Here is an 18,519-nt window from a genome sequence, read left to right on the forward strand (position 1 = left end):
GAAATGTGAATGTGCAGTGGCAGGGCCATGATCCCACTGCAATGACAGTGACACCATGGGACAGCTCACCTGACTGTTGTCATTGATGTTGTCATGGCCATGTGTCCCCCACAGCCCTCACCTGCACTCTGGGACACTCAGCAGAGGGCCCAGGCCTCCCACATCAGAGGCACCCACAGGCCCTGGGATGGCGGAGAAGATGGATGGAGCCCGACCCCAGAGCAAGAGCCTTTTCCAGGCTCCCCACACGAGAGGGGGGCAGGAGAGAACAGCCACGTGTTGGCCCTTGGATTTGGGACAGAACAAATTATTAAAAACACAGTAACTTATTTCCTAAAGCCACTCATAACCTGCAAACACACGTAGAGGACTGAGCCAACAGAGGGGGCACAAACGCCGGGACGCAGCTGGAACCACGGCCAGGAGGGCACGGCGGGGCAGGAGGGGATGCTCGCGGAGCTGCAGGAAGAGCGAGGCAGAGAGGAACTGGAGGCGTTTGGAGTTTGGACACTGGGAGAGGTGCTGGGGGATGGACGCGGGAGGGCTGCCCGGAGCTCTGGCTGCTGCTGCTCAGCGCTCGGGGGAAGCAGCCCTGGAGCCGGCCCGGGCAGGGGGCTGGGGGTCCGTGCAGGCGCTGGTGCCGGGGTGCCAGGGCTTTGGGTGCCCGCCGGCGGGGAGGGCTGGCGACTGATACAGCGGGGCTCCGGGGACACAGGGGAGCTCTGCGCGGGGCTCTGCGCTGCCCGCGGAGTCTCTGCTGCCTTCCCACGACTCCGCTGGCGCTTCCTCCGTGTTCCGGAGCCGCGGGAATTTTCTGATTGGGAATCGCTGCTCGACTCGAGCATCCTCTTAACCGGCCCCGGAGACATCGGCCTGGGACTGGAGCACGGGGAGAGCTCCTGGGAGCATTCCGGGTCGGTGCTGGGCACAGGGAGATCTGGCATGGTGACAGGAGCCTCGGCTAAAAGAGCAGAGAGGAAACAGAGTCACCTCCCTGTCTGCAGGTCGGGAGCACTCCCAACCCCCGGGGCACCCCCCGTGCCCCCAGCTCAGTGCAGACCTGCCCTCCCAGCCCCGCAGCAGCTCTTTGCCAGCGGCTGTTCCATCGAAGCGCGTCCAGCCCGAGGAAAAGAACCGGCACAGGCGCCACAGCCTGCGCCCCGGGGCAATGCCTGCGCTGTCCCCGGCAAACGGGGTCTGCGGAACCACAGCTCCGCTGCCAGGATCGCGCCGTGGCACGGAGGATAAGAAGGAAGAGCTCAGCCCTGCTCAGAGCCGGCTGGGGCTCCATCCCGGCTGGCTTGGGCAAGGGAACCAGGGAGGAGTAACGGAGACGGGAGAAACGCGGCTCAGAGCTGATGCTTTGGGCTCCTGGGCCAGGGACATCCCTCCCGTGGGACCTGCCTCGCACACACGAGCTGAGCTCCCCCCAGGGCTGCTCCCGGCTCCTACCCGAGGTGCTGCCGAGCTCGGATCGCTCTGCGAGGCCGGAGCCACGCCGGGCACGACCCGCTTGGTGGCACGTGGGGACACGCCCGTCCCTCTGCCCCGTGGCCACCGCAGCCGGGAGCTGTGTCCCACCGCAGGCTCCTCCAGCCCCCATCGAGACACAGAAGAGGGGACAATCCCCACTGTCCCCATCCGAAATCCTCACCGGCACAGCTCAGCTTCATTCCTGGGGCTGGGGCAGCCTCACTGGGCTCTGCGGGGCTACAGGGAGGTGCAGCTTCCTCCAGCCCTATGGACTCCTCCAGCCTTGTGGAATCCTCCAGCCCTGTGGACTCCTCCAGCCCTGTGGAAACCTCCAGTGCCAGGACCTTCACTTCCTTTGTCTTCGTAGTAATTTCATCAGGGCTGAGGCTGTGAGTAGAGTTTTGGGGTTAGAGAGTCAAACTTGGAACATGGGACATTCCCAAGCTGTAAGTCCCTTCCTGGAGAGCCTGAGCTGCGAGGTGTGTGTGCACCTGTGACAAGGGACCCAGGGACAGGCCAGCATCTCCAAGCCCAGCCCAGCCCTGGTCCCACATCCATCCAGACCATGGACAACTCAGTCTGCCCAGGCTGAGAAGAGGCAGCGCGACATGGGGAGGACAGAAGGACACTCACTTCTGTTCCTGGTCCTGCAGGTCCTGAAGAAGGGGACTTGGTGTCCTCGCCTGGAACTGCAGATTGAGCGGGGAGGCTGCTCTGGAGCTGCAGGGAGACATCCCGGTGCCCTGCAGGGACTGGGACGAGGCAGTGGTTGAAACACGATGGGGCAGCACGGACCCATCTCCGGGGCTGGAGCAGAGCTGGTCCTCGGCCTCCTCCAGGCTCCAGGCCCCCCGGGTGGCCGCAGGGGACACGATCTGTGCCCAGAGACCTGCTGCCATGGGCAAAAGCCCTGCGGGATCTGGGCTGAGCAGCTTTAGCAGCAGAGCAGGCACACGCTGCTGAAGCTCCATCGGCAGCTCCTGCCCCCAGCGGCACCCTCGGGCTGGGAGATTCCCACGGGATACGGCTTACCCCACCAATGCACCCCACCACGCACCCTCCTGCCCCCAGCCAGCAGCTCCCGAGTCCCGGCAGGACCCGCCCGCTGCTCACCGGCAGCAGGATGCGCCTGGCCAGGCTGGCGAAGCGGAGCGTGCTGTAGGTGTCGGGGCCGGCGGGCGCCGCGGGGCTCACGGCCGCGATCACGGTGCTGCGGCAGCTGCCGCCCAGCGAGTCCTTCAGCAGCAGCGTCAGTTTGCTGTCCCGGAACGGCACGTGGCTCTGCTCGCCATGTCCCGAGACACCGAGGCTCCGCTTAGCTCCGGGCCCTGGGGACACCTTCCCAGAGCTGTCCCAGAGAGCCGAGTCCAGCCGGGCCCGGGACTCACCTTGGCTCCCGCCAGGGCACGGACGACGCTTTTGAGGGCCAGCAGCGAGCGGTTGATGCTGGTGCCCTCCCACAGCCCCTCTCCCCTGTCCGAGGTGTCCCAGGCTCGCTCCGAGCCCGCCAGGTCGATGAAGCTCAGCTTGGCCACACGTGGGTCCCTGGGGAGGCCGCCAGTGGTGTCCCACTGCTTCACCTGGATCTGTGAGGACACAGGGGGCTGAGACTGGCCCCGCACAGGTGCTCTGGGGGACAGGGCTCTGTGCTTTCAGGGCAAGAGACAGGGAACGCTGTGGGGAGATGAGGCAGGCGGAGGAGAGGAACCTGGCATGTTGGGAGGGTGAGCCAAACACCTGGTGATGACACAAGGAGCAGAGCCAGGGAAGTGATCTGGCAGGAAGGGACAGCTATGGGAACAATCAGCATCTCCCACGCTCGATGATAGAGAGGGGTATGGCTGGGCAGGTCCCCAGAGGGACTGGAAAAGCATGCAGACACCTGGGCTGCTCCCCTGCAAGCAGCAAGGGGCGAGGCACCAGGCTCAGGCTGAAGTGACAGCCAGAGCCTCCGTCTGCCCAGGCAGCCGTGACAGCCCTGAGAATTCGGGCAAGGGCCTGGCTGGAACTGAAATCCACTGGCAGCTTTGCACCCAGAAAGCAGAGAGCACATGAACAGAGCCCCTGGGGAGCAACATTCCCAGCTCAGTGCTGAGTGGGACAGCCCTGGCATGCTGGTCCTGGCACAGGTGTGCAGGTGTGTTTTCAGCCCCGTTTGCAGCAGCAGTGGGGGCGATCCCAGAGCCAGCAGCCCTCACCTGGAAGATGGCGTGGGAGCGGGAGGAGGAGGCGTTGGCCTTGGTGGGACACTGTGCTCGGTTTTTATTGCCTTTGGCCAACATGTCCAGGAGCTGCTCTGCTGACGTGGGCTGGGGGAGAACGGGCAGGGCCCGCATCAGCACCTGGGCACGGCAGCCGGGCACCCCGAGGCCGAGCAGCCCTGGGCAGTGGGGCCGAGGCACCCGGCAGCTCTGTGGGCCCCTGGCAGCTTGAGGCCACGTCTGCTGCCAGCCAGGAGCCAGGAGGCACCTGGGACCTCCACACCCCGTGTCCCCAGGACTCCCAGCCTCTCTCAGCACTGGTGCAGATGAGTCTGTCCCAGCCCCTGTGCCTTCCTTGTGCCCAGACCTGGTGGAAGGAGAGACCCTGTGCCACGGGTCCTCTCCCAGGCTGCTCCCAGACATTCAGCGGGCCCTGGGGCTCCAGCAGGTCATAGACGCGTTCTTTGTACACCTGGAGCAGGAAAACGAGGTCAGGCTGAGGTTTGATTCTCTGGGAGGGAGCTGGGAGAAGAGCTGGGTCCCCCTGCAGGATCTGGCACAGCCGAGGGTTCCCCTGACCCCACTTCTGGGACCTCATTCCACCGGGAACAGCTGATGGGGCTCAGAAGGCAGGGCCAGCTCCCAGAGCCTTGCTGGACAGTTCCCCTAACCCTGCCCCTGTCCAGCCCTTCCAGCCAGGAAGCCCTCACTGCTCTGTGGAGCACAGCAAGAGAGAGAAAAGCCCCCAGCTCCAGCTGGCAGAAAGCAGCAGCAGCAGTTCACTCCACCAGGTGTGATCCTGCTCCCAGTCACGCTGCCCTGCCAACCCCAGGCACAACAGGGGACCCTGCAGGTACCATGAGTGTGGCACTACAGGCTCTAGATCAACCCCAAATCTCTTCCCTGGGGACCCTGAGGCAGGAGGGGACACGCTGGGCCACAGCAAACCTGCTGGTAGGAGACCAGGACCTCACAGCCCTTGTCCTTCATGGCCTCGAGCCTCTTGTACAGCTCCACCGTGGCCAGGTGCACGATGCCAGGGGTGGTCTTGGAGCCCATCATGGTGTGGGTTTTCCCGACTCCCGAAGCACCGTAGGCAAACACTGGAAGGAGAAGGGGTGGGTGGTGAAATGATCTATCAGTACTCACCTGGTGCAGCAGAAGGTTGGGTCCTGGGAGGAGAGGAGAGGAGAGGAGAGGAGAGGAGAGGAGAGGAGAGGAGAGGAGAGGAGAGGAGAGGAGAGGAGAGGAGAGGAGAGAGGAGAGGAGAGGAGAGGAGAGGAGAGGAGAGGAGAGGAGAGGAGAGGAGAGGAGAGGAGAGGAGAGGAGAGGAGAGGAGAGGAGAGGAGAGGAGAGGAGAGGAGAGGAGAGGAGAGGAGAGGAGAGGAGAGGAGAGGAGAGGAGAGGAGAGGAGAGGAGAGGAGAGGAGAGGAGAGGAGAGGAGAGGAGAGGAGAGGAGAGGAGAGGAGATTCCCACACAGATAAGACACGAGGTAAAACTTTCCCTACTGCTCCTCAGGGCAATTTTTCTACCTGGTTTCAGCCTCTCTAATGCAGCAGGGACAGAAGGAGTCTCCAAATGAGTGCTGCTCCCATGCCCAGGTCACCTCTGACTCTCTCCCCATGAGACATTTCTACTTCCTCTCTTTTATCCCCATCTTCCAGCACCTCCTTTGAAGCCTCCCCATCAGGGTAGGACGCACTGATCTGGAGCCTCAGCCCTCCTCCCGAGGGCAGCACTCAGTGCTGGGGCCTGGGGACAGGGGCAGCACTTCAGTGGCTCTCAGGAACCAGAGAGAGCTGGAACAGCGTCCCCTGGTCTGAGCACCTGGTGCAGGGTGAGCCTGGGCAGTGCTGGGCTCCTCCCAGGAATGCTCCTGTGACATGCAACGGCTGCCAACAGCTGGGAACGGCTCGGGGGCTGCAGCAGCAGCACTGAGGGGCTGAGAGAACTGTCCAGGACCTGTCAGACCTGGCTCTATGGAGCCATTCAGCCTGGAAAGGGATGGCAAAGCCAAGGGGCTCTTTCTCCATGCATCCACCACAGGTCTTCCCGCTATTCCTGACCCAGGACAGAGAAGAGCAAGTAATCCTTGTTCGTCAAGATGCCTGGACAGCTCCTGCCCAGCCTCACGTCTACCCCACCGCCTACATCCATCCTCTGCACCTCATCTCCCAGTGCCCAGCACTGCTGGAACCAACACGGTGTGTGGTTTTGGGTTGCTGTTGTGTCACCTCATTCCCAAAGATGCATGGGGGCATTCAAATTAAATTCAGGGCTCTGCTGAGCCCACCCAGCCTGGGAGCGGATGGGCCAGGAGCTCCTGCACGGATCAGGGTGTGTGCCAGGACTTACTGGAGCAGTTGTAGCCAGCGAGGAGGGTGTCCAGCAGAGGGAGCGTGGTGTGCTGGAACACCTCTTCCTGCGTGGCCCTCTCGTCGAAAACGTGGTCGAACTCAAATTCGAGGTTCTTGAGGGGGCGCCTGTGGCAGCAGGCGAGCGGCGTGGTGCCGCCGGGCTCCTCGGAGCTGAGCAGCACCGCGTGCTGGTTCAGGACGTGCAGGACAGCGGGTGCAGCTCGCTCCCGGGGGCTGGGCGGCCTCACACGCAGCACCACGGCCACGGAGCCCTCCTGGGGTGGGGGCTCTGCCCCCCAACTGGCACCTGGGCCTGGGGCATCGGGCTGCTCGGGGACACGGCTCCCGATCCAATCATCTGGGTCCTCATGTGGTCTGGGGGTTTGGGGTGGGGGATAGGTTCAGCTGGAGGTGCAGTGGGGGAGAGAGATCCCCAGGTTGGGCGAGGTCTCAGAGCCTTCCCCCCTCCCCGGGGTCTGCGCCCACCCCCTCCTTGTGCCAATCCTGCCCAGTGTCCCTTTGGAGCTCCCCATGAGCCTGAACCCCCTTCAGGCTCCCACAGCCTCTCCCAAAACCCTGGCCCCTCTTCGGGTCTCTTTGGATCTCAAACAACCCTACAAACTGCTTCATGCTCCTACTGCTCCCCTGGATCCTCCCCAAAGACCCTAAATCCCTTTGAGATGCAGCTCCCTCTCACAGCCTCCCCAAGGCTCCCAACATTCCCCTTCCAGCCCACTCAGCCTCCCCCCTTTTTGGCCCCCACAGCCTCTCTCACGACCCTATCACTGCTTTGGTTCACTCAGAGCCCCCTCCCACAGCCCGGCCTCCCTCCCCTGCAGGTCCCCGTGTCCCTGTTCCGCCTCTCCGGCCCCTCCCGCGCCCGCCCCAGCGACCGCGTCCCCCGCGGGGACGGCAGCACCCACGCGTGGGGTCGGCATTGCCGTGCAAGGGACGAGGCACAGCCTCGGTCACCGGGAACGGCCTTCGCAATCGCTTCCGCCTGCAGCGCCCCGCTGAGAGCGGAGCAGCGACCGGAGCGCGGCCGAGCGCTGCCAGCGCGGCCGGGACGCGCCGGGAGGGACAGACAGCCCGGCCGTTGTCACTCGCGCTCAGGGTTCCACCGGTGCCCCTCAGCCCTGGAACGTTGTCACTCGTGCCGCTGGTAGCCATGGAGCTGTGCTGGCACCAACGGAATCCCCAAGGATTCATTACCGTGGAACCACGGCTCACTGACGGATTTATGCTGGACGGGACCCTAAGAGGTGATCTCGTTACAGCTCCGCAGAGCGGAGGGGCAGCATCCCCTCTCTCACCCTCCTCTGGCCACTCCTCCTTTGCTGCAGCCGAGGATGCGTTTGGCGTTTGGTGCTGCCAGTGCTCGCTGTTGGCTCGGGTGCAGCTCTTCCTCCACCGGAACCCCCAAGTCCTTCTCTGCAGGGCAGCTCTCGGCTCTTCTCCCACTCTGTGCTGGTCCCTGCGCAGGTGCAGCCCCTTCCCTTGGCTTTCCCTGGTGCAGCCCCTTCCTTGGCTTTATTGAACTTCATCGTGTTCTGGTCCCACTTCTCGAGCTTGTCCAGGTCCCCCTGGATGTCACCTGCACCACAGCTTCGTGTCACCCTTGTGGACACGCTGAGGGCGGGCTCCAGCCACTGTCCGTGTCAGTGAGGAAGGGACTGCAGAGCCCCAGTGCCACCCAGAGCCCTCAGGGACACCCTGGCCACCGGCCTTCCCCAGGACAGGGGCCACTGCCCACAGCCCTGTGGCTGCATCCGGCCAGCCAGCCCCTCACCCCCACAGCAGCCCACCCCTCGCAGCTGTGTCCCTCCAGCTCAGGGATGAGGACGTCCTGAGGGACCGTGTGTGGATTTTTGAAGGGGATGAAGGAAGGTGCAGCTGTGGATTAGGGTGTCTGGGGATGTTGCTCTGTCACAGTCTGGGGTGTGTAATGAGGGTCCCTCGTGTTAAGGACCACATTTAGTGAGAAAGCTTGTGGGGCAGCTGCCCTGGGAACTGCAGGGTGAGCTCTGTGGGGAAAATGGCCAAAGCCTCCAGCAAATGGCCAGCACCTGGCACTGACCCAAAGGGCCCAGGGCCCTGCAGTGCCAGGCAGGTAACCGGACACTCGGACACAGCAGGAGAGGATGGCTCAGCAGGAAGACCCCACTGCCAGGTGCACAGACTGGGAGGGGATGGAAACCTGGGAGATCCTTTGTTGGGGTCCCTCCCCAGAGGCTCCATCTCAAGCTGTTATTGAGCTGCTGCAGCTCGATAAAATTCCTTAAAGGAAGCAGAGCCTGGGACTGAGCTGGAGAGGAAATCAGGAGCAAATGTGGGATGGGGTGTGGGGGAGCCAACAGGTCCCCTCTGCTGATGGCCTTGGCCCCACCAGGGCCGGTCTGGGGTGGGAGTGCAACTGCCAGAGCAGCTCCAGGATGGATGACAGGAAGTTTCCTGAACAGTTTCTGACCCAGATGGGACCTCAGGTCACCTTCCTTCTCCAAACATCCAACTGCCAGCACCAGGTGACTGACCCAGTATGTCAATAGGTAGGGAATGATCAAACCTTTTTTGTGATTTTATATTGATAATCCTTTCTGGCCTATGGCAACTCTGTTGACCTTAATTTTGTTGTTTGGTACCTGCAATAATGATGTGTATCAGGGCAGTGTTAAACCCCTTGAAACTTTTCCTTTGAGTATATTAGCAGGAATGCCCCGTTAAAATCAAGGGAGGAATTCCTGTTGAGCAATCTCTGGAGCTGCTGCTATGAGGGGCCTTCAATCCCAGCAGTGCCAGTCTGGAGGAGTAAGAACGTGACTGCCAGAGGGGCTCTGGGATGGATGGCTAGAAAGTTTCCCGAGCAATTGCTGACCCATGTGGGACCCCAGCCCGCCTTCCTTCTCCAAACATCCAACTGCTGGTGCTGGATGAGTTCACCTGGGATCCTTGCAGCAGGGAGGAAACAAAGGGAGTGTGTTAAAACTTCTTGAGCAGGTTGCACACCAGTTCTACGAGTGGGTTTGAGCCTCTCCGTTGTGCAGCATTTTGGTGCAGTTACTGCAGTGGATCGAGTGCAGAGCTGCGCCTGCACCTGCACCTGCAGCGGGTCCGGGCGAGCAGGCTCTGAGCCGGGCTGGGCGGGGACAGAGCGAGCCCAGAGTCCTTTAAGCATTTTGAAGGATTCGGTGGGAAATGTTGCCAGTCCTGGGCTGTACCGTGCGCTGGGCGCTGTGTTCAGTGCGCGGTGGTTCCTTTCCGAGGCACCTGCAGGGCAGATCTCCTGTGCAGCTCCCAGGCTGCCCGTGGTGTGCGGCCGGGCCGCGCCGCCGGCCACAAACCCGCGCAAGGAGCCGCTCCCTCGGGAATGCTGACGGTGCTCACGGAGCCTCCTCGGGAAGGGGATCCAGGGCGATCCGCAGGGAGAGGCGCCTCGGCTCCAAACCGCTCCTATACCTATTTACGCCATAGTGGTAACACCGTCCCCTCAGTGCCCGCTCAGCCCCTCACGACCTGACGCCCTCTTAAGCCACGGCCTCCTCACTGTGCCTGCACCTCTTCTGGGGTCCCAAAACCCCTCGCAGAGGGTACTGCATCCGGCCCCGGCCCCGGCCCCGGCCCCGGCCCCGGCCCCGGCCCCGGCCCCGGCCCCGGCCCCGGCCCCGGCCCCTCCGCTCTAGGCGGGCTCCTGCCCCCGCGCCGCCTTTAAATAGCCCACGAAACCCCGCCCTGCTCCCTGATTGGCTCCGCCTCGCTTTCCGACTCCCATTGGCTGCGTGCCGCGTGATGCCTCATGGGGGTTGTAGTCCTGAGCCCCGCGCGATGCGCCATGGGAGCTGCAGTCACGTCGCCGCCTGCGCCCCCTGCCGGCAGTCAGCAGCAGCAGCTCAGAGCCCGGCGGGCGGCGGAGCCTGGAAGGTCCCGGGGGTCCCTGGGGGCTTGGGAGGTCCCGGGGGTCCCTGCGGGGCTTGGGAGGTCCCGGGGGTCCCTGCGGGGCTTGGGAGGTCCCGGGGGTCCCTGGGGGGCTTGGGAGGTCCCGGGGGGTTCCGGATGGTCCAGGAGGGTCCCTGGGCAGCGCTCCTGCCGCACCGTTCTCGGGGACCTTCTGCTCGGGGCTGCGATCCAGCCCGGCCCCGCCGCCTCGTCCAGCCGGGATCGGTGCTGGGGAACAGCGCCGGGACCCGCCGGGGCCTGAGACACACAGAGCCGGGGGAGGGAGTACACCTGGAACACACACAGCTGGAACAAACACACACACCTGGCACACACACACTCACCTGGGGGCAGACACACCCACCCCCGTGACACAGACACGCACACACACCTGAGGGACACACAGCCCCGGGACACAGACACACCCCTGGGGACACACACACACCTGGGGACATGAACACTCATTCTTGGGGACACATACGTACGGGCAGGAGGACACCCAGCCCCGTCCTGTCCACAAGGCCACTCCGTGTCCCCAGGGCTCCCATTTCCGATCCCACCACAGCCACTCCGGAGGCGGCCGCTGGCCCCGGGCATCCGCTGTCACCTCGAATTGGACCACGTCGTGCCCGTGCCGAGGCTGCGGTGACGGGCGCGTGTACCCGAGGGTCCCAGTGGCTCTGTGTGGCCCGACCGTGTCCCTCCCCGAGCAGCGGCAATGCTGTGTTTCTCAGGGGGACACCCCCTCATGGGCCACCTGGGCTCTGGGGACAGGGCCGTGGTAAGGGTGGCACCCCAAGTGGCCCCGCTGAAGGCGGTGGAGGGACAGGGCTGATTCTCATGGCTGGGCTGATTTGATAAAGCAAGCGGCGTCGGGGTGGGAGGTGGTGATGGCAGGAAGACCCTGTCCCCAGGGTGGGGACACTGGGGACACACACAGCAGACGGGGAGAGATCACAGCTCTGCTTTACCATGTTGTTACCCCGGCGGGGGGGGCAGGACGGCGGCTCCCCCCGCCCCAGCACAGCCCCCCGGCCCGGGGCCGTGCGGACACCGCGCGTCTGTACAGCCGGAGCCTCCCGACACCCCCGGCATTGCCCCAGGGCGGGCACAGAGCAGGGGCGGGACAAGGGGGGGGACAGCCGGGGATGGGGGTGCCGTGGGGCAGCGCGGGGGGCACCCCCAGCCTCTTGCCACCCCCAACCCTCTGCAGCGCCAAGCCCTCGATTGGCAGCCTTCGTGTGAGCTGACGGGAAAAGGGGGGGTCGGGGCACCGAAGGCAGCCGGGAGCGCGGGGAGGGGGGGATCGGTGGGCCGGACCGCGGCAGGGGGTGCCGCGGGGCTGGGCAGGACCGAGGGGAGCTGGGGGGGCAGCAGGGAACAGAACCTCGGCCCAGGGTTGCCGTGGGGCTGGGGGGTCACTGCGGGGATGCCGGGGCGGTGCCGTGGGACTGGGCGGATGCGGAGGGTGCCGGGGGCGCTGCCGCGGCTCCGGGCTCAGTCCGAGTAGATGATGAAGCCGGAGAAGGTGCTGTACTTGTTGTTGTTGCCGCCGTGGGCTTTGCCCCCGTCCAGCTTGATGAAGACCTCGTCCCCCGCGTCCAGGTGCAGGATGACGCTGTTGCTGGCGTAGTCGTAGTTCTGGTCGGCGTCCTGCGCGATGGCGCTGGCCCGGACCTGCCCAGGGGACAGCGCGGGACCGGCTCAGGGCACGCCTCGGCCCGCGGATCCCACGGGACGCGCCGGGTCCCGCCTCACACACATCAGATCCACCCGCCCCGGAGTAGCGTGGGATGCCCTGGATCCCCCGCCGTGGATGAGCGGCTCCCGGGTGGAGGCGGCTCCGCCGAGCACCGCCCAGAGCCCCTCCCTGACCCGGCGGGCACAGACACGGGGCCGCGGCTCTGGCTTTGATGGAGGACCGTGGCACAGGCATGTGACTGCGGCTCTGGGTTCAGGTGCAGTTCTACAGCCCAGACACAGGACCCCACTCTGATACAGGACCACAGCTCTGACACGGAACCCCAAACCCAGGTTCGGATACAGCACCGTGGGTCACACATGGGACCACAGCTCCACTACGGCTCTCCCACAGGACCCTGATCTGGATCTGGATGCAGGACCCCAGCTCAGACACAGGACCCCAGCTCTGGGTTTGGATGCAGGACCATGCCTGGGACGCGGGACCCCATCTCCCAGCCCAGTCCCAAACCAAACCACTGAACCCAGCACACCCCGCAGCGCTTCCCGGGAGCTGCACAGGGACCGTGAGTGTGTGGCGAGGGCCGAACTCACATCCCCCGTCACACGGACCCGCACCCACTGCGGGGCAGGATGCTCCCCCCATAAAGGTTTCCTGGGTGCCGGCAGAGCCAGAGGAGCCGTCACCGCTCCGGGAGAAGCGGTTCCGTGGCTGGAGCCCGCTGCCGCTGCAGAATTCTTTGGGTAATCGAATCTCTGCCGGCGCCTCGCGGGGAGATCGCGGCGCTGGGTGACAGTGACAAGGCGGCTGGTGAAATCCCAAGTGAAATGCAGAAGCGCTGCGCCGGGAGAAGGTGCCGCTAATTACGACCGACGAGAATCGGCTTTTAATTGGCTCGCGCGGGGCGGGCAGGCACCGGCGAGCGGCTGCGGTGTCCCGGAGCGCTGGGAGAAGGACGGCTGTCCCCGTGCAGTCCTGTCCTTTGCCCCCAGGACAGTGGTCCCCAGGGGACCACTCCTCCCCAGCTGCACCTCCCCGAGCCCACCGGCAGCCTGCGGTGCTGGGGTCGGACGCTGTTAATTCTGGAACCTACCGACGGCCAGGCTGGTGATCCCATAGGACTTGCCCACGCAGCCGTGTCCCTCATGCCACCAGCAACACTCACCCTGTTAAAAGTCACCCTTATGTCTACCCTGCCACCGCAAGGGTCCCCATTCCCGGTAGGGAACCCTGAATCCCAGTCAGTCACAGCGCCCCAATCTCCAGGGGACGCTGCCTCTCCTGGGCAGTCCTGCTGAGGAACAGGAGTGAGGAAGAAGCCGTGAGGAAGGAGAGCCAGGAAAAGCCATTTGGCGCCGGGCTCCCACCATCGTCCCCCCCGCCACAGCTGGAGCTGCCCGGTGCCATCCGTCTTCCCTCGTTAGGGAGCCGCCTCATCACCGCGCGCCCGCCAGCCCTCGCTAACCAGGGAAGATAAATGGCAGCGCTGGGCCCGGGCTGAGCCGCTCCAGGCCCCGCAGTGGAGCAGGAGGGAGGCTGCCACCACGGCCCCCCACGATAGCCTCACCACCTTGTCCTGTTCTGTGCCTCAGTTTCCCCATGGCACAGCCGGGAGTTGGGAGCCATGGGAGTGGCATGGCCTCAGCCTGGACTCTGCTGCAGCTGCTCTCCCTGCCCCCAGTGACAATGCTGGGGGTGTCCCCGGTGCTGGGGACACTCTGGAGTGGTCCCCAAGGTGGCTGCACCTAGGAGCTTTCAGGTGGACAGGGGACAAGTGGGGTGCTGCCATGTGCAGTGACACTTGGGGCCTCGGGGACAACACGTGCCCCACGTGCCACCATGGCCCAGCACCCCCGAGGCGTGGCAGCAGCTGCCTCTCGAGACCCCAGACGCAGCAGCAGGCGCTCCTCAGGATCCTCGGGCACAGCTCTGGGTGCCCTCCCAGCACCCCTGGGCACAGCGTGGGTGCCCCCCCTCAGACCCCCCCTGGGCAGAGCAGCAGGTGCCCCCCAGAGTCCTTGGGTGCATCAGCAGATGCCCCCCCGACCCCCAGACAGGGCAGTGGGAGCCCCCAGGATGTCCTTGTGTACCCTTGGGGACTGTCCCCAACAGTCACCTGGGGCTGTGACCCTCCCTGAGCTATGGATGGCCCTTCTACAGCGTGGTGACCCCAAAACCACCCAGTACCAGTCTTGTGCGTCTGTCTGTCTGTCCGTCCACCTCCCACTGCCCTCACCTCAGCTACAGGCTAATACAAATAATAATTAATGCTAATTAACCAGCAGCAGCAGCTCCCCTGGCTCTCATTAACTCCAGCCCCGACCCAACGGTGATGGGCAGCCCCTCAAATCGGCAGCACCCAGGGGATTTTTTGGGGGCCAGAGGGGGCCCCCCAACTTCTGACTCGCTCTGAATATGCCAGGATCGACCTTTACCTGCCGGGAACCCCACACCAAGCCAGGGATGGGAGGTTTTTGGCAGCAACCCCCTAAATAACCCCATTTTAAAATTATTTGGGCCGTTGAGGGGGATCTTCTTTATAGATATCGATGCGGCGATGCCTTGTTAGTAATTAACAAGCAGTTAATTAAGTTGCATCGCCCGCCCGAGCGCAGCTCCTCTTGACAAGGGGCTCTGTAGCTTCTGGAAATTCATCCAGGAATGCCGATACGCGGCAGAGCTGGGGGGGTGGGGGCAGAAAGGTTTGGGGTGGTCCCCACAAAGATTTTAGGGGAGGCAAAAGGTTTGAGGTGAGTTTTTGGGGTGCTCAATCCGGAGTTACACAGATGCTGCCTGGGAGAAAGAGCCAGAAGTGCCAAGCGGCGCTGGCATCCCCCAAAATTTAAGGCTGGAGGGCAGGGGAGGACAAAAATAATCCCAACAAAAGGAAATTCGAACTGTTTGGATGGAGAAAAGCTGCCGAGCGGCTCCTGCTGTGCTCCCGCTCGGAAAGGCTCGGAGCCGAGGGTGAGGCGCGGTGGCCGCGACAAGGCTCCCACTCCTGCCACACGCCCCGGCTGTTTCTGCGGTGATAATTCAGTTTTGGGATAATTCGGGGTCCTGCATCCTCAGGACAAGGATGCATGGCGGGTTGTGATGCCGGAGGAAGCGATGGGAAGCGAGAGCAGAGTGGATGGATCCCGCGGGAATGCTGGCTGTGGCGGCATCCAGGGGAACTGAGCTCGGGTGGCATCCCGGGGGTCACAAACATCTTGTCCCTCGAGTCGTGGCCGGGAGGAGGACGTGGCGTGGGAAAGGGGCACCCGAAAAGCGTGTGGATGGCGAGGCTGAGTCCTGGAATTGGGGATTCCAGAGGGATGAGGTCGCGGGGATGCGGGAGAGGGGAGGGGGAAGGATGGAGCCACCTCGGGGCGTGTGTCCCCCGCGGTGTCCCCACGCAGGCCGTCTCTCCTGACCCAGCAGCACAGCGGAGCCGGCTCCGGGCTGGGGATGCAGCTCCGAAAAGCGGGACAGGCACTGCCCCCCTCGAGGCCACCGCGGACACTGTCCCTGCCCTGCCCTGTCCCCGCAGGGACCTCAGCGGGGACAATGGCATGGCCGGGCGTGGGAGGGGGCACCCCGGGGACGCTGTGGGGGTGCCCCAAGGCACCACAAGACATCACAAGGCACCCCAAAGAACATCTCTGTGGCCAAGGAAAGAGCTGAGGGAACCCCTGGGGACACGTCAGGGTGGATGGTGACTGTCCCCAGCATTGGGAGAGGGACAGGGCACACAGGGCAGCGTCTGGGAACGGGAGGAGGAGGATGGGACACCCCAGGGGTGCACCCGGAGCATTGCACTGTCCCTGGGAGAAGGACAGGGACAGGGCACCCCAGGGGTGCTCCTTCAGGGCGGGGAGCAGGATGGAGCACCCGGGGGCCACATCCAGAGCCCGTCATTGCCACTGGGAGAAGGATGGAGCATCCTGGGGATGCAGCTCCAGAAATGGGAGCAGGACAGAGCCCCTCAGGGGTGCACCCGGAGTCCATCATGTCACTGTGAGAACAGGGCACCCTGGGGTTACACCTCTGTGCCCAGGAAAAAGGATGTGGCACCTTGGAAATGCACCCAAATCCCATCATTGTCACCGAGAGAGGCACAGAACATCCTGCGGGTACATCCCTAAGGACAGGAAAAGGACAGGGCATTCTGGGGGTGCACACAGAGCCCATCTTCACCACTGGGAGAAAGATAAAGCACCCCAGGGTGCATGTCAGCATCTGGGAGAAGAATGTGGCGTGCCAGGGATGAACCCAGAGCCCATCATTGCCACTGGGAGAAGGATGTGACACCCTGGGGATGCATCTCTGGGGCTGGGAAAAGGATGGGACCCCTGGGGAAGCACCCAGAGCCCGTAATCAGCACTGGGAGAGGGTTGTGGCACCCTGGGGGTGCATCCCTGGGGCCAGGAGAAGAATGGAGCACCCAGGAGTGCATGGCTGGGGCCGGGAGAAGGACGGGGCCCCTGGGGAGGCACCCGCGGTCCATCATCAGCACAAAGAGGATGTGGCAGCCTGGGGGTGCATTCCTGGGGCCAGGAGAAGGATGGAACACCCAGAGGGCGCGTCGCTGAGGCCAGGAAAAGGACAGGGCACCCCGAGGATGCACCCATAGCCCCTCTCCCGTGCTTGGGGACAGCAGAGCTCCCGGTCCCGCGGAGGGAGCCGGGCTGGGCAGCCCTTACCTGCCCGTTCTTGCAGAGGTCGGCCCACATGCTGGTGCCGTCGCCGCCGCGCATGAGGACGTGGTAGGTGAAGAAGTAGGTGCCGGGGATGGCGCAGGTGAACTTGCCCGAGGCGGCGTCGTAGCTGTTGCCCAGGTTGGTGACCACGTCGTCGAACTTGAGGACCTCGTAGCCCTCGTGGGGGTTCTTGAGGCCGGCGTAGAAGGCGACCCGCGGCACCGTGCTGTAGGTGGCCGCGCTCACCGCGCCCGTAGCCCCCGGTCCCGGTAATCCCGGGGGTCCCGGTCTTCCTGCTTCACCCCGCGCCCCCACCGGCCCCGGCGGTCCCGGTTCTCCGGGAGGCCCCGGTGGTCCCGGTTTCCCCGGTCTTCCCGGTTTGCCTTGAGGACCTTGCACCAGGGTGGAGGGCGGCGGGAGGGGGCCGCGTTCGGCCGGTTGCGGGGGGGCGGCGGGGCCGTAGGGCTCGCAGACCATCCGGCAGGTGCCCAGCATCTCGTACCGGCCGTCGGTACCGGCGGAGCTCACCAGCACCGGGATGAGCACCACCAGCACCAGAACCATCACCACCCCCGCCGCGGCCGCCAGCAAAGTTTTCCGGCCCAGGCTGAGCCGCCGCCCGGCCGGGGCGCGCTGGCGCCCGGGGGAGGGAATGGTGCCGGCGGGGGGGAGCAGGGCGGCGGCGGCGGGGGGGCTCGGGCTGGCGGCGGCGGCGGCGGCTCCGCTGCGCTCCGCTGGCTCCGGTGCGCCCCGCGCCGCACGGGCCACGCCCACTCCGCCGGGACACGCCCAGCTCCCCGCTGGTCACGCCCCCGATCCCGCCCGTCCATCCAGGGCACGCCTCCGTATGTGTTAACCACGCCCACGAGAGCGCCCCTGCCTCGCCCACCCGCGACCCACCCCCTCTCTGAGGGAGGGAAACTGAGGAAGGGAGGGGGGATCGGCCCCGGCTGCTCCACTGACCCCCCTCCTCCAAGCGCGCGGGATCCCTCGGTGACCCCGGCCCCCCCGTGGTCACCTGAGCCATGCCCTGTCCTCACGCCAGACCCCGAGCACTCCGAGTGTCCCTGTGGAGCTGGGGACAACCCTGGAACCCGTCACCTGTGTCCCCACAGAACACCACCCACGGGGGATGGTCCCCAGGGCCCACCGCTACTCCCTGCCTCAGTTTCCCCTCCCCGGCGGGACCACACTTTGGGACAGCCCAGATGACATCCACGTGGCCAAGCACCCACCGCGGTCAACCGTGGGTCCGTGGGATGGGATGTCACCGCTGGTGGCAAACGCCACAGTGACAACGGGGCACCCGCAGGTGCCACCGCCGGCGTGGCCGGGCTACGCGAAAGAGCCGTGCCCGGGGGCTGAGCACCGGCGGGCTCATGACATGGGGACACGCGGCTGCGCCCGCTCCGTCGCCTGCCATCTCCATCAGCCTCGGCGGGGACAGCAGGACGCGATGGCAAGTGACAGGCGCCGCCAGCGCCGGGGGTGAGCGAAGGACGCGGGGATGGGGGAGGGCGACACGGACACACAAGCAGAGAGCGGCCCGGGGCCGCTCCCAGTGCCGTCTGCCACAGCGGTTCGGTGACAACACCGAGGTGGCATCAACCTCGGTGGCACCTGTGAGGTCCAAAGGGTCATCATCCCCTCTGCCCCTAAAAAAGGCCCTGGGGGTGCATCCCCTCATCCCCTTCACGCCTGTGAATGGCCTCAAACCCCAGGGGACACGCGGGGGACAAGCCCCACCCCCGCCCCCAAAGAGGGGGGAACCAAGGGGACTTTTGACAGCCATCGATCGCCCCCGCATATCCCCTGGCTCCCACAGAGCCTTTAATCAGCGAGCAGAAATCAATTAGCTACCTTTAAGGAGGCAATTATTCCTGGGGTCTTTACAAGGCTGGGGAGGGGGGAGAGTATTTTGGGGTGGGGGTGCTGCCAGCACCGTATCCCCCCTTAGAGTTTGTTACCATTATGTCACCAGCTGTTTCCCTGGTTCTTTTCTCCATCATTTTTGTGCCCCCCCCCTCCACACCCCCCTCTTCCTCATTATCTTTCTGTTTTAACAAGTGCCTAAAAATACGCCTCGCGAGGTCACGGGCTGTGTGAGTCACCGTCAGCGCAGGGATGGGGTGGCCCGGGTGGGCAGGGGGCTCTGCGTGGGGACAGGGCGGCC

General features: G+C 64.6%; 2 protein-coding genes across 2 annotated transcripts; both read right to left on the reverse strand.

The window, feature by feature from the left end:
• Nucleotides 1-114: 114 nt before the first annotated feature.
• Nucleotides 115-9,635, reverse strand: KIF18B (kinesin family member 18B). The gene is given in 11 exon segments (XM_053965304.1): nt 115-961; nt 1,655-1,860; nt 2,107-2,225; nt 2,587-2,754; nt 2,862-3,059; nt 3,672-3,782; nt 4,042-4,146; nt 4,623-4,777; nt 6,031-6,315; nt 6,318-6,407; nt 6,956-9,635. Coding segments are annotated over 11 exon segments (2,358 nt in total). The 5' UTR covers nt 7,242-9,635; the 3' UTR covers nt 115-326.
• Nucleotides 9,636-10,911: 1,276 nt separating this feature from the next.
• Nucleotides 10,912-17,059, reverse strand: C1QL1 (complement C1q like 1). The gene is made up of 2 exons (XM_053965185.1): nt 16,350-17,059; nt 10,912-11,639 (listed from the first exon to the last, which is right to left on the reverse strand). Exons 1-2 carry the CDS (start codon nt 16,908-16,910, stop codon nt 11,460-11,462), a joined length of 741 nt encoding a protein of 246 aa, XP_053821160.1. The 5' UTR covers nt 16,911-17,059; the 3' UTR covers nt 10,912-11,459.
• Nucleotides 17,060-18,519: the final 1,460 nt, after the last annotated feature.

The sequence above is a fragment of the Vidua chalybeata genome, chromosome 26, assembly GCF_026979565.1.
Source record: "Vidua chalybeata isolate OUT-0048 chromosome 26, bVidCha1 merged haplotype, whole genome shotgun sequence".
NCBI lineage: Eukaryota > Metazoa > Chordata > Aves > Passeriformes > Viduidae > Vidua > Vidua chalybeata.

Bases quoted from the DNA above. Each gene is read 5' to 3' on its own strand.
- C1QL1 (XM_053965185.1), bottom strand. From the start codon at position 16,910: ATGGTTCTGGTGCTGGTGGTGCTCATCCCGGTGCTGGTGAGCTCCGCC. The intron at 11,640-16,349 runs GTAAGGGCTGCC...TCCCCTGGGCAG, and splicing joins ACCTCTGCAAGAACGGGCAG to GTCCGGGCCAGCGCCATCGC.